Source organism: Taudactylus pleione, unplaced genomic scaffold (assembly GCF_031769625.1).
Source record: "Taudactylus pleione unplaced genomic scaffold, aTauple2 ptg000421l, whole genome shotgun sequence".
Lineage (NCBI taxonomy): Eukaryota > Metazoa > Chordata > Amphibia > Anura > Myobatrachidae > Taudactylus > Taudactylus pleione.
Genome location: NW_028284823.1, coordinates 1,391,827 through 1,407,134, shown reverse-complemented (window position 1 = coordinate 1,407,134; position 15,308 = coordinate 1,391,827). Strand labels below are relative to the sequence as shown.

The window sequence follows — 15,308 nt, the reverse complement described above, 5'->3', positions numbered from 1 at the left end:
GATGGGACACAAAAAAAAGTCAGGGGTCCCTGAGACCAACATTTTATTTTGGCTCAGCGCGATTACGAATACCTTGCAAATCTCCATACACAAAGTACCATCGGCCCCTCACGCAGAATTACAGCAGCCCTGCATTCTCTACCTAATTGTGCGATTGGAGCACTGTAATAATGTACATATGTAAATCATGCTCTTGTCCGTTCTATTTTGTACTTGTGCATTTCTCTGTGTGTTACTCCTATGCAATGACGCTACAATAAATAATGTAAGGCCTAATAATAATAATAATATAGAACAAACGTTTTTAGTGTGCTTTTGAGGGATTTATACCAGAGATAAAATCTGTGTGACAATGAGCCGTACTCACCGGAAGACTTCAAGTGGAGCAAGAACAGTGGATATTATATCTGAAGTATTATCATGAAGTTTTAATGATGTGAGAGAGATCTGTATAGTCCATGCAAAACGGAGGATAACATCCTGTATGATTGCACAATAATAATATGCCTGGAACAAATAAAATAAATGATCAGACAAGGAGAAAGCAGAGAAAACGACCACAGACTATACGTCCCAACAGAAAGTCCCAGCTCCTACCTTCTGTGGGTACACAATCTCCTCTCGTAGGAAGGTGTTCTCCCCTGCATTCCGGTCAAACAAGCCCCAGTCCATTTTTAAATCCCAGATTAGCGTATAACATGAACTGATGATGTAACTTACGATCCATAGGTAGAGAAACACATTCTCATCCGAGTGATTCTGAGCTAAAAATTAGACAATTAAGATTAACAGTTACAACTTAAACTACATTTAACTCAATTCTATAAGTAGTTCAGAATAGGCAAGCCAAGACCCCTATCCCTGGTTTGTATACTGATGTACAGTATATACAAAATCCTGCTAAAACCCTTCACTTTAAAAATGCAATCCCACAGTTTTATTTTCCCATTTAAATAGCAAGCTAAGTAACATTTAAGCATGCGTCCGCAAATCTTAGCTGTTCTGCTCATGAGGTCCTTTTTAAAATCTATCAGAAAACAAGAATGGCTGTCAGACGCAGGGAGGGGGCGGGGTGGGTAGAATCGGGTGAGTATTCAGAAGCAGCACAATTCCAGTGTTTTCAGCCACAGATTTAAAGTGGCAATCATTTAAATGGCAAACCCAGCCTGATTTTGCATTTGAAATAATCGCTGCTTTAAATTTGAAGCTGAGATCACCAAAATGGTGCCGCTTCTGAAAACTCAGAGCCTACCTACAGTACATTACCCTCCTAATCTGCTACAGACACAAATACTCAGCATGTCATGTAATGGCAAGGGGGGGGGGGGGGGAGAAGGAAGCAGAAGGTTCTCGCTGTGAAATGACCGTTGTGCCTCAGTAGGCAAAGCCATACTACATGTGTCATGTGACCATGGTTACCATTTTAGTCATATGACACTGTGGACAAAAGGGTATAATTATCAATCATCATTAGCAGTGTGAAGAAACAAACCAAGGACAAAGGTAAGTACAAAGCTACTTAAAGTCTACCACAGGGATTTATTTTCCATTGCTGCTTTAACTGTATGAATTTAGACTAAACGTGTTATTGAGCCCCACTCATTGAGACACAGCCGCTGAGCACGGATCCAGCACTAATTAGTAGAAAAGTGGATGCCTCTCGTATGGGACTTTGTTATCATGCCATGTGATTGAGAGAGATCAGCAGACAGGCAAAGCAGGATCCAATATCTATTATAACAGGTGCATACACACGGAACGATCTCTACCACCAACGGCTTTAAAGATATCGTTCATATATCGTTCAAAGATATCCTTCAGTGAGTCATCCTGCCACATCTCTGAACAGGCAAAGTTGACGATATCGCCCAGATTGGCCTGCATGTATAGACGATCAAAGATATCTTTATCATACATGCGGGAACGCACATCGTTGGTCGTTCACTGAATAAAAAATGAAAGATATATCGTTGAACGATATCATTATCGTTCATATCGTAACGATAAATCGGCCCATGTACACGCACCTTTAATATCCACTCCATACAGAGGGCCTGATTCAGACCCACTCGCGAGCGGCTGCCCGCTCGCAAGTGGGTCGATGGTGTGCACTGAGCATGCGCACGACGGAGGGAGCTCCGTCGTGCGCATGCGCCAGACGCGACGAGCGAAGGACTTTCCTTCGCTCGTTGTGTCTGATCAAAGGGGGCGTGCTGTCGATGTTGATTGACAGCACGCCCCCTTTGGTGGGCGTGCCGGCGGCGTGCCTCCCAGACAGGGGCGTTCCCAAGGGAACGCCTACCGTCAGAAGCCGGCCCACTGACATCACTAGTGATGTCAGTGGGAGTGATTTTGGCTCTGATAGAGCCAAAATCACTCCGGGCCTTGCGGTTGAGAAACTCAACTGCAGGCTCCGGCTCGCAGTGGCGATGGTCGCGATGGTCAAGACCATCGCGACCATCAACCTGCACGCTCGTATAGGCTGTAGGTGGTGACCCACAGCTATACGAGCGTCCAGGAGGACGCTCCATTTTTATGGAGGACGGCCCTCATTCAGAGCGAGCGCTCTGCTCAGAGCTTCCGGCTCTGAATGAGGGCCAGAGTCTGCTTAAGCATCTGGGAAAGAGAGGCATGGTTTATTGAAAGATCACTAAGCAGTGGCTGGATTCACAAGCTACAGCAGGTGTGCCATTAATAAGAGGTCTGTCACAGAGATCGTTTTCCACCTGAAGCAGCATAAGTTATATCAAAGGGAATTCCCATAGTTCAATATTCAGGTGATGTAAGGGACTATGGGGGGTATTCAATATGGGAGCGAAAAGTCTGTGCTGGACTTTTCGCTCCACATTGCAGGTTTCCCGGGGATAAAGTATCGGGCGCGTGCCCGCTTTATCCCTGTATTCAATTAGAAATCAACGAAAACTGGAGTCGGAGGAAAGGGAAGTATCGCCAAAAAACCACAATTTTCAGGAAATATTCCAGGGACCCCCCTAAAGAGGTCTAGACATGGGGGATCACTGTGGATACCCCCAATTTTACCTGCTGAAGGAAGTCGGGGTTTCTAATAGCCGCAGCAGGTGCATATTTGTGTCTATGAAGAAGGGGTGAAGAATAGCACTTAAGATTTTTTTTCTTGGTTAAAATAACTATTCCCAGCAAATTTGGGGTACATAAAATAAATGCTTACCCCCATTTTCAAGTCCCTAGAATGATTTTTAAAAATTCTGCAAAAACGCACCTGCCGCTACTCCCGCAATGAAGAAAACACCTGCCGCATACTTGGGAACCCCTCTGAATTTAATTTGGCTATTTTAGAAGTGTGCTCTCGATTTTTTTTTTTTTTACCTCCAAAATTAAGTTATTTTTTAGGGGTATCCCGATTTTTTTTTTTTTTTTACACAGTTTATTTTTAAATGACATTCCCAGGGGTGCAGGCTATTTTTTTTTAAGCCTGCACCCCTAAACCCCAATTCTGCACTTTTTTTGCCACCTATTCAGTGGTGAAAAGTTATCCCTGTTTTTTTTCAAAGACTTTTTGAACCTGCGAAGAGTCTTTGAAATTCAATACGGTGTAAAACCAAAACATCCGAAAATGAAGTCATTGGTGTGAAAACATCGCAAAAACGATGTTTGCTCCATATTGAATACTCCTATAAATCTGGAAAAAAACTGATTATTCCTACATGATGTGCAATAGTGTCATTTAAATATTAATTTTTTTGAAAGTTTGTTTTTTAGCTGCAGTTTTTTATTTTTTTAGTAAGATCATGTGTAAATAGGCGACATGTGATATTTTATATGTTGGATATTATACTATGATGCATTATTTTTATTAAATTGATTAATCATCATTCCTGTTAGTTGCACAGCGCTCTATTTTCTTTGTAAGGCAACTTCTTAGAAAATTCATTATTTCCTTTTGTTGCTTGAAGGTTGACAATTCCTTCTAGAGTGCAGCAGTGCATCTAATTATCCTTGGTCACTGGTCAGACCAGCGCCCATTTTTACCTTTTTTTGTCCTGAATTTAGACTGAGTCTACTTTAGTCAGCGGCACAAGCCTTACTTGGTGAAGACTTTTTTTCTGTTAACCATTATATTCACACTAGAGGGCAGCACAATCAAGTGTAAGGCATGCTCAGGTGTGCAATTATGTCTGCTTTACATATTTTACAGAACAGACGCATCTCACAAAATAAACCCAGGTCATGTCAATATTCACAGAAAGGCAAAGTCGAACAAGGATGAGCTTCTGTTTATACGTTTACAATAATGCACCGATCAGCAAGAAAAAGGAACAAACAGATTTCACCATAATTGTCCTGTAACTTATCAGCTGTGTCTACAATATGACAGTTACTTATGCTTTAAAAGTCTTGTGCTTCAGCTTCGCATAAATAAAACCCCATAAACAACATTTTTTTGGATCACCTCAATCTTTTGAAGATTTCATTTTTTGGGAAGGTGACCAAAAAGTTAGATCAACTACGGTGACTACTGTCTACAGCAGTAATGGGCCCCCAATCTACTCTCTACGCCTGCTGTGTGGCCCTCAAACTACTATTACCCTTATATTCAAGAAAAAGGAGCCTCAAGCTGCCTCAGTAACCTTAGATGATGCATCTGAAAATGAACCCACAATGCCATCCAGGCCTGCCCCTTGCTCCAAAATAGCCGCACATGACCCGGACTTCCACTTCCCATAAAATGCAACCACGTGCTCTCAGATACTGCACATACTTTGAAACTCACCCCCGTGTCACTCAGATCTTCCCACATAGCTTAGCCCTGTAAGTAAATGCCATATGCAAAGTTACCGGGGCCAGTGAACCTGCGTACAAAGCCTGTGACGCGCCCTCAGAACACTTGCCATGTGTTCACGTTTGACTAGCCATTTTCTGTTACCTCCCACAAATGCACACCAACTGTCACTCACTCTGTATCCAAATACTCAATACGACAGCTGTCGGTAAACCTTTGCGACGCCCGCGCTGTATATAAAACCCCATAAAAGTATTCCTTATTGCTGTGACATTCAACAATGAGGAATAATTCTTTTTTGGGGGCCCACCACTGCCAATGTAAGTATTAACAAATGCACCAAACTGCAGCTCACTATGGGGAAGTAATGAAACGTTCTTCAGAGAAGAAAAGAAATTGTTCACAGCAACCATCAGATGCAACCATTGGTTTTACAGAATGTACTAGTAACTAGCTGATCGCTAACAGCTGATTGGTTGTTACGGCAACGTCTCCACTTCTGCTCTTTATACAATTTTACACATCTTTCCCTATAAATGGATTCGGACGATGACGTCACATTAAATCCCAATTTCAGATTTCCAACAGTTAGAAGGAAGGAAACGGGTTACTACCCAACCTAACTACAAGGCTTAAAGTTATGGCTTGCATACAACCAACATTTTTTTCCTTGTTTAAGTATTGGAACACCCCGAAAGGTTTGGGATATCACTTTATTTGACTTAAAAAATTTCTATAAATCAACTGTAATAAATATATCGTTAACCGAAAAAAAAAATTGCTGACAAGTCTTGTGATAAACGATTGTATAAAATAGGGAAAAGCAATAAAAAAATAAATAAATACACAAAACAGAAGAGTTTCATCCATCACAGAGACAATCTGTACATATAATAAATCATAGAGGTGATTAGCACTGAGATTTCATAGGGATTCTGTCACATTGATGTCTCCAATCAGGACGCATGCGATACATGAGCTGCACACACAATGATTACCTTTGTGGGTTTGGTAGAGAGCAGCAAACGTCACCATGAAGAAGGTAGTGGAGTATTTGCCAGCGTTCACCAGATGAGGAAAAGCGCGCTTGGTGTCTCTGTATCGGCGCAGGCACTGGATGAACCGCAGCCAGGCTGGAATACACTGAACCACGGCACGCACACCATAGGAATAGGTATTACACTTTCCGGTCGCTGTTCAGAGGGGGAGGAGAGTGCCACAATAAGACTGAGCAGACGGTCTTGCAAATGGACAGAAATGCACCAAAATAATAGGGATTTTACAATGACAATCACCAACAGCCATCTTTAGGAATTAACCTTCATAAAAACTATTCATTTTGTTGCAGAAAAAATATAATAGAGCAATTTAGTAAATTTTCTTTCCCTTTTCCCCCATGAACTGCAGAAAAACCCAATATAAAATGTCCTTGCGATAAAAAAAAAAAAAAAACTACAATAAAAAAAAAAAAATTAAAAAAAAAAAAAAAAAAAGGATGTCCTTCAGCATATAAGCAAATCCCCTTACCAGTGCGGTTAACACCTAAAATATATTTGTCCTGACGTAGGAAAAAAAGACTGCCATATAAAGCATTGCCCACAAGTCTATCTTCCTTTTGGAATGGCTTAATTGCATATTTCTTTTACGTAGCCTGGCTTGGAGATCTCTAATGTTTCTCAGGGTTTTCTACGGGACCCCAGCGGTCGGAATGACGCTGGGCAGAATACCAACAGCGTCATCCCGACAGTCAGAATCCAGACACCCATAGGTAAGTAAGGTAACACTAACCCTCAGCCCTACCCCTCCCTGATGCCTAACCCTAACACCACCCCTCTTAGTGCCTAACCCTAACCTCCCCCTGCCCGGAGCCTAAACCTTACCCTCCCCCTAACCCCAGATAGTTGCCTTCGAGATGCTGGCAGTCAGGATTCTGGCACCGGGATCCCAAAGCTGTCGGGATTCGTCCGTCACCATCCTGCACGCCGGGAATGCTGACTGCATCCTGTTTCTCATTATTTGGGAGAAGACAGAAGATAAATGAAGCCTGTTTTTTTTACCTGCACTGAGAAGTCCCTCAGATTTGTCCCATTGTAGTTCAAAGCTGTAGAAGCAGATCATAAACTCCAGGTCCATGAGTATGACAGCCAGGCTATTGAGTTGGTCTGCCAGCCAGAAATCAGCAAAGCCCACTTTATGGAAAGGGGCAGTGAACACACGGAACTAGATGTGGTGGTAGGTGAAGATGAAAGAAAGACATAAGTATAGTGGTACTAGTACTACAAAGCACAAACACATAAGCAACCTCTGTCAAGGCAACAAATCATTGCATGTCTTTAGCGTAGATTCTACCAGGTGCCTCCTTCAATTAAACATCCAGAATGGCCCCATGCGGCACCAGTCCTCCAGTTTCCTGGTAGACTGCATAGTTTCTGGGCTTCAGTGCTTGTTCAGTGGTGTTTCCAAGGCTGGTGCCAACTTGCTTCTTACACCAGGATGGGTTGTAACCATTGGTTAAAGTGAGCCGGAAGGGGGCAGAATTGCGTTCCATCACTTCTATTTCGAGACTGAACCAGTTCCGCCTCCTCCAGCCCACCTCAGCCTGGCGCCGCAGAGAGGCACCATTTGCCGGGCGCCCTCTGAGATTAACAACAGTGGGCGCCCTCTGAGATTAACAGTGGGCGCCCGGCTCCTTCCCCGCCTCGCCAGCTGCAGCCGGAGGCTGGAGCTTACTCGTGAGCTCCGGCTTCCATCGCGGTAACTAATGTAGAGACGTCATGACTTCTTTCCCATAGTTCCGAGGAGCAGCCAGGCAGACCGGACGGCAGCGGATGCAGGAGTGGGGCTTAAGTATTGTGGGGTTTCTTTTTGTGTGTGTTCACGTACGGCACTATTACAGGGGACATTACTATTGGGGGCACTATTACAGAAGCCATTACTATTGGGGACATTAATACAGGGGGCATTAACACTGGGAGCACTACTACTGTGGGTTCTGCATAAATGCACTACCACTGTGGGCACTGTATTAAGGGCACCACTACTGGGGGCAGTGCATAAGGGGCACCACTACAGTGGGCATTGTGTGTAAGGGGCACCACTACAGTGGGCATTGTGTGTAAGGGGCACCACTACAGTGGGCAGTATGTGTATTAGGGGCACCACTACTGTGGGCATTGTGTACAAGGGGCACTAATGTGTGTATTGTGTATAAGGGGCACTAATGTGTGTCATAACATGAATAAGGGACACTACTATGTGGTGTAGTGTGAATCGGGCACGTTGTGCAGTGTAATGTGAAAAAGATTGTGCGTGGCGTAATTTAAATTGAGAATACTATTGTAACCACGTCCCTTTCTTTTGAGACCACACCCTTTTTTTCAACGCATGCCTACTGTCCTTTTTTCAAAAAGCCCAGAGGAGGTGGGGGGATGAGTTCCACCACTTCTCTAGGACCACTTTAAGCACTGGTGGAAATCTCCTCTAACAACATTCACTGGGGTTCTAATCAACACGTCAACATTCTGAATGTCAACATATTGAGTAATGAATAGAGTATGTCGTTAACCATAGTGTTGACATTATCAAAATGTTGACAGTAACAATATTCTCAAGCTTAGGCTGCAATGAGGGTTAGTTTTAGGCTATAATAGTATGGTGTTGACATTGTGTATTTCGACATTCTGAGCGTGTAGATATGCTGAAAGTCAACATATCATCCCCAAACCCATTCACTGTGTGGCATATTTAAGAAGGTAATACAAGACCATAGAAGATATGTGCCAAGTAGAAGAGTTACCATGTCCTCTACGGGGATGGGTACAGGATGCCGGTGCTTGAGATCCTGACTCCGGCATCCCGACCAGGTTACAATCCTGAAGCCCCCAGGTAAGTAAGCCTAACCTAACTTCCCCCCCTAGTGTCTAAACCTAACCCTCCCCATACACCCTAAACCTAACCCTCCCCCTAATTCCAGTATTTATGTTCGGGGTCCCGGCGGTCGGTATCCCGGCAGTCGGTATTTTAAGTGTTGATGCCGGCGTTCAGAATGCCGACGCCAGGATCCCAGCGGTTGGGATTATGACCGCATCCCCCTCTATGTTCTTATGAAACTTGTAGGTAGGTGATAGAGTGGAAATAAGTGGACACCACAGTATAAAGAAAGAGGCCCAGGTAGCTGCTGTTTTAATCAAATGAACAAGAATGATAATTATTCTGTGGCCTGGAGAAGGACACTCACCAATAACTTTAGGAGCCAGAAACGAGACTTGTAGTACAAGGTCTTAGTGGGGTTGATTAGGAAGAGCAGCATGAAGCCATACAGAATCAGTGGATTCACCTGCATTGGCAAAGAGATATTTGTTCCGAAGACACAGGCGAATAGACTGATACACCACAGCATCCCCAGGAAGCCTGCAATCTGACAGACACAGGGGTACAAGGCTTGGTTAGGATCTAACATTAACCCAGACACAGAACACCTGATCTACCAGGCCAAAGTGTACAGAATAACCAGAACAAAAAGGGTAAATCTGAAGGGTGAGAGAAACCCTGAAAGCATATGATGAAATGTATATATTAATCTTGGAGATCGACTACTTAATGGGTATGTACATTGGAAACCACAGCGGTCTCCAGGAAACACACAATGTAATCAGGGGTAATATAGCACATGTGAGAAACAGGCTCCACTCTCTATGACAGCATAATTGTTACCTTTCTAAATTGCAATCTGATGTTGCACAAGTATAACATACATACAAAACAATAAGGCAGCACTCGGAGTCCAAGTATCAGTGCAAAAAATGCTGATCATACTTGGACTCAGAGTGCCGCCTCATTTGTTTCTATGTTGTGTGGACGCCGTTCCCTGCTGGGAGGGCACCGGAGCAAGCAAGACGTCTTTATTGTGTGTGTCTGTGTGTGTCTGTGTGTTGTATTATATATACACACACAATCCGGCACTCACAATAAAGACGTCTTGCTTGCTCCGGTGCCCTCCCAGCAGGGAACGGCGTCCACACAACATAGAAACAAATGAGGCAGCACTCTGAGTCCAAGTATGATCAGCATTTTTTGCACTGATACTTGGACTCCGAATGCCGCCTCGTGTGTGTGTGTGTGATATAGAAAAAAAAAAATATATATATATATCACACATACGCATATACCATGCACAAACACACCTCTGATACAGTGGCACGTACAGGCGTACAACACCAGCCAGAAGAGAGGGCACCATGAGCAATAGAAGTGCTTGCTGCATGAAACTGCCCCCCACCGGAATAAGGATCCCGTGGGCGACTGCCTCGACCCAAAAAACATAGACCCAGCCATAATCCTTACACAATCATACTGAGAGGTACAGAACTTGATGACAGATTAAATAGAAATGTGCTTCATTGCTGCAGACAGATTGTATATGTTACATTACTGCAGCAGGTACAGTAGGCTACTATAGTATTAGATACTGGGAGGGATTTGGATGCATACAGCCAATTGGAAGTAGCCACCAACAGTCATCATCTGTTCATATTTTGAACACCTGTAAGTGATTTGCCTCCAAATAGGCGTATGTGCATCAGTCATGTGATCAGCACGGGTCGCCATTTGCTTGCACACGCCTATACTGCACTTACATGCCCCCTCCATCTGCTGTCCCATTTGGCACAAGGAGTCATAAGCATTAAATGCGTCTCAGCCGGTATGGTGATCGATGTCTAAGAGGTATTGGTGCATATGCGCAGCTGAAAATAGTACGATTTGGGGGGGGGGGGGAGCTTTAGCAGGGCCGCAACTAGGGGGGGGCTGGAGGGGCACGTGCACCGGGTGCGCCGCTGTACCCGGTGCCAGTGACCTCCACCACGGAGCTGCAGAGAGGCTCCAAGCCGGGCGCCCGCTGGTAATATTTATTACCAGCGGGCACCCGGCTCCTTCTCTGCAGCGACACGGTGTAGCCGGAGCTGGAGTTCTCTCCCGAACTCCAGCTTCCGGCTCTCCCCACAGGCACTATGGGAGAGACGTCATGACGTTTCCCCCATAGTTCCGAGGAGCAGCCGGCGGACCGGACGTGACTCTGGATGCAGGAGCAGGGTTCAAGGTAAGTATTTTTGTTTTTTAATAAGCTGCACTACAGGGGCATTATTATGGGGGCAGGGGCATTACTATGGGGGCATGGGCAATAATGGGAATTACTAATAGGGCATGAGCACTACAGGGGCATTAATATTGGGGCATGAGCACTACAGAGGCATTACCACAGGGGCATTACTGTGGGGGCATGAGCACTACAGGGGCATTACTGTAAGGGCACTACAGGGATATTACTATGGGGCATGGGCACTACAGGGGCATTACTATGAGAGCATGGACACTACAGTGGCATTACTATGAAAGCATGGGCACTACAGGGGCATTACCACAAGGGCATTAATATGGGAGCATGGGCATTACTATGGGGGTATTAACATATGGGCATTACAATATGGGCACTACTACAGGGGCATTATCATATGGGCACTACTACAGGGGCATTACTATATGGGCACTACTACAGGGGCATTACCTCAGGGGGCATTACTATAGGGGCACTGCTGCAGAGGGAATTACCAGGGGGGGCGTCAAATTACTGTCTTGCCCCTGGTGACAAAAGTCCTAGTTTCGGCCCTGGCTTTAGTGTACTGAAGTCAGAAATGGCAGAGAGTGTAATGAGGTTTAACTGACCTATCTATGGGGGTGCTCAAAGTGACCACGTCTCAGCACCCTAGGACCTAATGCTTACCCATAACATAGGTGATCATGGAGCACACAAGTCATTTTGTACCTGGGACTTACTTGGCTGCAATAGTTGACAGTGAATGTGTGAAGGAACTGGCTCCCATGAGTAGGACATACAGTGGAGCTGAAAGAGTCTGTATCACTAATCTAATGCCTGGCAATACTAGTTCATCTCCTGCTGATTTGTTTACTTGCCTGGGACGTGACATAGCTCCTTTCTGGACACAGTAATATCCAAATCAGAGAGCAGAGCGATGTCATGTTGTGCACAACATTAATTACATCTGCCTAATATACAGTAAATATGTATTTATATGTAATTAAACAATATATTTAAAGATGAAGCAGAACAGGTACAAACCAATAAATGAAAAAGTCTAGTTACCAACCCTAGACTACCTTAATGTAAATACAATGGACTGTTGCCCGTACAGCGCCCCATAGCGGAGGACAGACCATACAAAGCTCCCCATTTCAGGAAAGCAGACTGATCTATTCTTACCTCAAAGAGATGCTGGTGGGAGAGGTTGTTACGTGGATTAAGCTCAAATATGAGGACATGGTTAACTCCGGCTTGTCTCCAGCCGTAAGTGTTGATGCCCAGGAGAAAGAGGAACTCCACCAGCAGGAAACCACCCCTGTAAATCCTCACCAGGGGCCACACTTCTTTGATACTGTACTGATGGAAACCTGCAATAAGACAAAGCAGTGATTTCTAGTCTATCTTCTCTACTTTGTATGAGAAAGAATTACTTTGTGAAGCTACTGTCTGTGTCTCGAGGCTGAACGTCATACTAACATATAGAGGAACAGGAATTTAATGGACAGAAATGCCTCACTGTTCTGACAGTTTTATATATGTCCCCGGAATAGCACTGTGCACTCGTTCTGACCTGCTGTAGAACAAGCACTAGATTACATTGCAGGTAGTACATATTAGTAAATGCCGTGTTCAGTCAGTTCCATCCTTTTTTCTGCAAAACCCATTGTAAATTCTCAGCGAGGCCAGGTCTAGTGATTATAGACCCCTAATTGTGAAATTACTTTCACAATTTATATTTAGAATTGCACCTGAGTATTAGTACTGCACAAGCCCAAAACAAGGGATCAGTATGTGAAGGCATTCTGTGAGAATATTAATCTTAGAAATCCTAAATTAATATTACATTTATTCTTCATTTATTTTTAGAGCCAACATATTACACAGTGCTGAACAGCAGAAGATTATTTTGGCATTCCCTACTCCAATAGACCTTAACATACCATGTGCAAGCACACACATATAGGCCAACACAGCTGAAAGCAAATTCATTCACAAGTATGAAACTCGTAAATCACCAGAGAACACAATGATCAAATATTTGATTAGTATTTGCTAAAAGCCAGGTACACAAAGCTTAACCACACATTAACATCATATGCCAACAGTGAATACAGACTTACCAGTATACAAAACCGCACAGTTCAATACAATAAATATCCCGCAATACAGTCCCACTCTGAAAGTCGTCCAGGCCGGTGCAGGCTGTGAAGAATAAGGAAGACAGCAATCACCATTAACTTAGATTTATCAAAGGATATTTTAGACAAGGCTTTGTTTTTAGATCTTTAATGCATGTTAATAAAATAAATGATCAGAAATTGGGTTTTGTACAATAAATGTATTAAAACATTTTCCCAGAACTCCAGGTTCTATATACAGATCAGTGCGTGCAGGCCACACCATTGAATCTAATTATGTAAAAGACCCAATGTATGCTTAAAACTGGGTCTGGTATATTTTACCAACATTCATAAAGCCCCTGGTGATCTTGTTGTGACTTACCTAGTATGTCAGGTCCGATGGCTACACAGCGTCTTCCGGCAGAGAGTATTACTAATCCTAACTCCTAACCCCTACCCCTAGTGCAGTGGTTCCCAAACGTTGTGTCACAGCATCCTAGAGAATCAGCAATTTGTCATGGCACCCCTAGGACAAAAAAGTTTCTTATTGAGAAATAAAGCAAGCATTATTAAATTAAGTAAATTGTGCTCATCTGTTATCCTTAGGGTTAGTTGCATGGTATTTGACAGGGCTGTGTTTCAGTTTGTCCATATATTTTATAATTGGCAGCCACCAGCACTGGTTTTGCCCATCACTATGACCATAAATAATTTGATTTGATCCTGGACCACCAACCCATAGCACTCCTGCAAGTGCCATGGCATCCAGTTTGGGAACCACTGCCCTAGTGCCTAACCCAGTGATTCCCAAACTATGTGCCGTGGCACCCTGGGGTTCCTCAGGACACTTGCAAGGGTGCCTCAGCTTGCTGGTCCAGCACTAAATCAAATAATTTATGGTCAATGTAATGTAAATATGAGTACATACATAAGTGCAAACCTGTCCACCACCATATAACTGAGCCTAAGGATGACAGATTAGCACGATTTAGTTAATTTTTTTCTCTGAATTTCTCATTAACAAACTTTTGGCTTAGGGGTACCTTGAAAACAATGCTGATACTCTTGGGCGCTGCGATTCAAAAAAGTTTGGGAACCACTGGCCTAATGCTAACCTCCTCTCCTCCACCTAGTGCCTAAACCTAACCCTCCCGCAATCTAACTCTAACCCTCTGCTGCCAGTAGTGCAGAATGTCAACATTTCACATGTGGTCATTCTGCAGGTGCCGACATATTCAATGTCGACATTATAACTAACTGTTAACACTGTAAATGTCTATATCCCATTATAAATACATTTTTAGGTAGAATGCATATTGTGGAAGCGCTATCAATAATTACAAGCAAAACTTATGGTGTGCACACCACTGGGCGATATTACAGAGCGACTGCACGATTACGACATCGTAATCGTGCAATCACTCAGCAACCGTGTACAAATCGTGCACTTTTATGTCGGAAACGACCAGCGATGCGCACTCCTGCTGGTCGTTTCCGACATTGTCCATCGCCTGAACATGCAGCACAATCTGACGATAACGACAGATTGGCATGTTCAGGAATGATGGACAGTGCCTGCACTGAACGACTGATCGGTCAGTGCAGACACTACAGGGGATCAGGAACAACGGTACGATTACGATGTCGTAATCGTACTGTCTTTCCTGATCGCCTAGTGGGTACGCACCTATACTGTACATATCTGATCAATGGGTTTGTCACATCATTAGGAACGGTAGATTCCCCCGGGCCTTTCTTGGGTCAAACATGCACTCTGGTATCATTAATGGTCAATCCAAACCTGGATTGTATCCCATTAGGCATTATACCCTGCACACAAACTGTAAAGTTGGCTACTTATCCTTCATGCTGTATAACAATCACTATGATCTTTCTACAAAGATAACACTGACACATGAAACACAGGTGCTCAGTTATCTAGGCAAGAAAGACCTGCTAAAACAATGACAGAACATTTTACAATGAGCATTTTATCAATCCTACCCTGCAGAGACTTAATGGTTTGTGCCTATTGCATCAACATATCTTGCCAAATATACTCAGAACAACCCACTAGGTATTAGTTGTACATAGAAAGAGATCACACCCAGTTTGAGACTCCTGGAAAACAAGAGTCAATTAAACTGGAATGGTTTATAACTATTTAACCCATATAGAGATCGAGATTAATATTTTACAGCTAAAGGAGGTTTAAATCTGGTTAAATCATTGTGTGTTGTTCTACTTGTTTAGTCATTTATAAAGTCTTTGGTAGTGTAAATGCTCTCCCTCTGTACAGTGTTCCTGACTCAGATATTGCTGAGCTGTATAA

At 43.6% G+C, this 15,308-nt stretch overlaps 1 protein-coding gene across 1 annotated transcript in view; it reads right to left on the bottom strand.

Annotated features, from left to right (window-relative positions):
• Positions 1 to 15,308, bottom strand: part of XPR1 (xenotropic and polytropic retrovirus receptor 1) — a 124,618-nt gene that overhangs the window by 8,374 nt on the left and 100,936 nt on the right. Inside the window, exons 7-13 of the mRNA XM_088447154.1 lie at positions 12,977 to 13,058; positions 12,036 to 12,223; positions 8,997 to 9,176; positions 6,817 to 6,979; positions 5,758 to 5,952; positions 598 to 764; positions 368 to 507 (exon numbers count right to left, since the gene is read on the bottom strand). Coding sequence (XP_088303280.1) covers positions 368 to 507; positions 598 to 764; positions 5,758 to 5,952; positions 6,817 to 6,979; positions 8,997 to 9,176; positions 12,036 to 12,223; positions 12,977 to 13,058 — 1,115 coding nt within the window. The remainder of the gene's footprint in view (positions 1 to 367; positions 508 to 597; positions 765 to 5,757; positions 5,953 to 6,816; positions 6,980 to 8,996; positions 9,177 to 12,035; positions 12,224 to 12,976; positions 13,059 to 15,308) is intronic.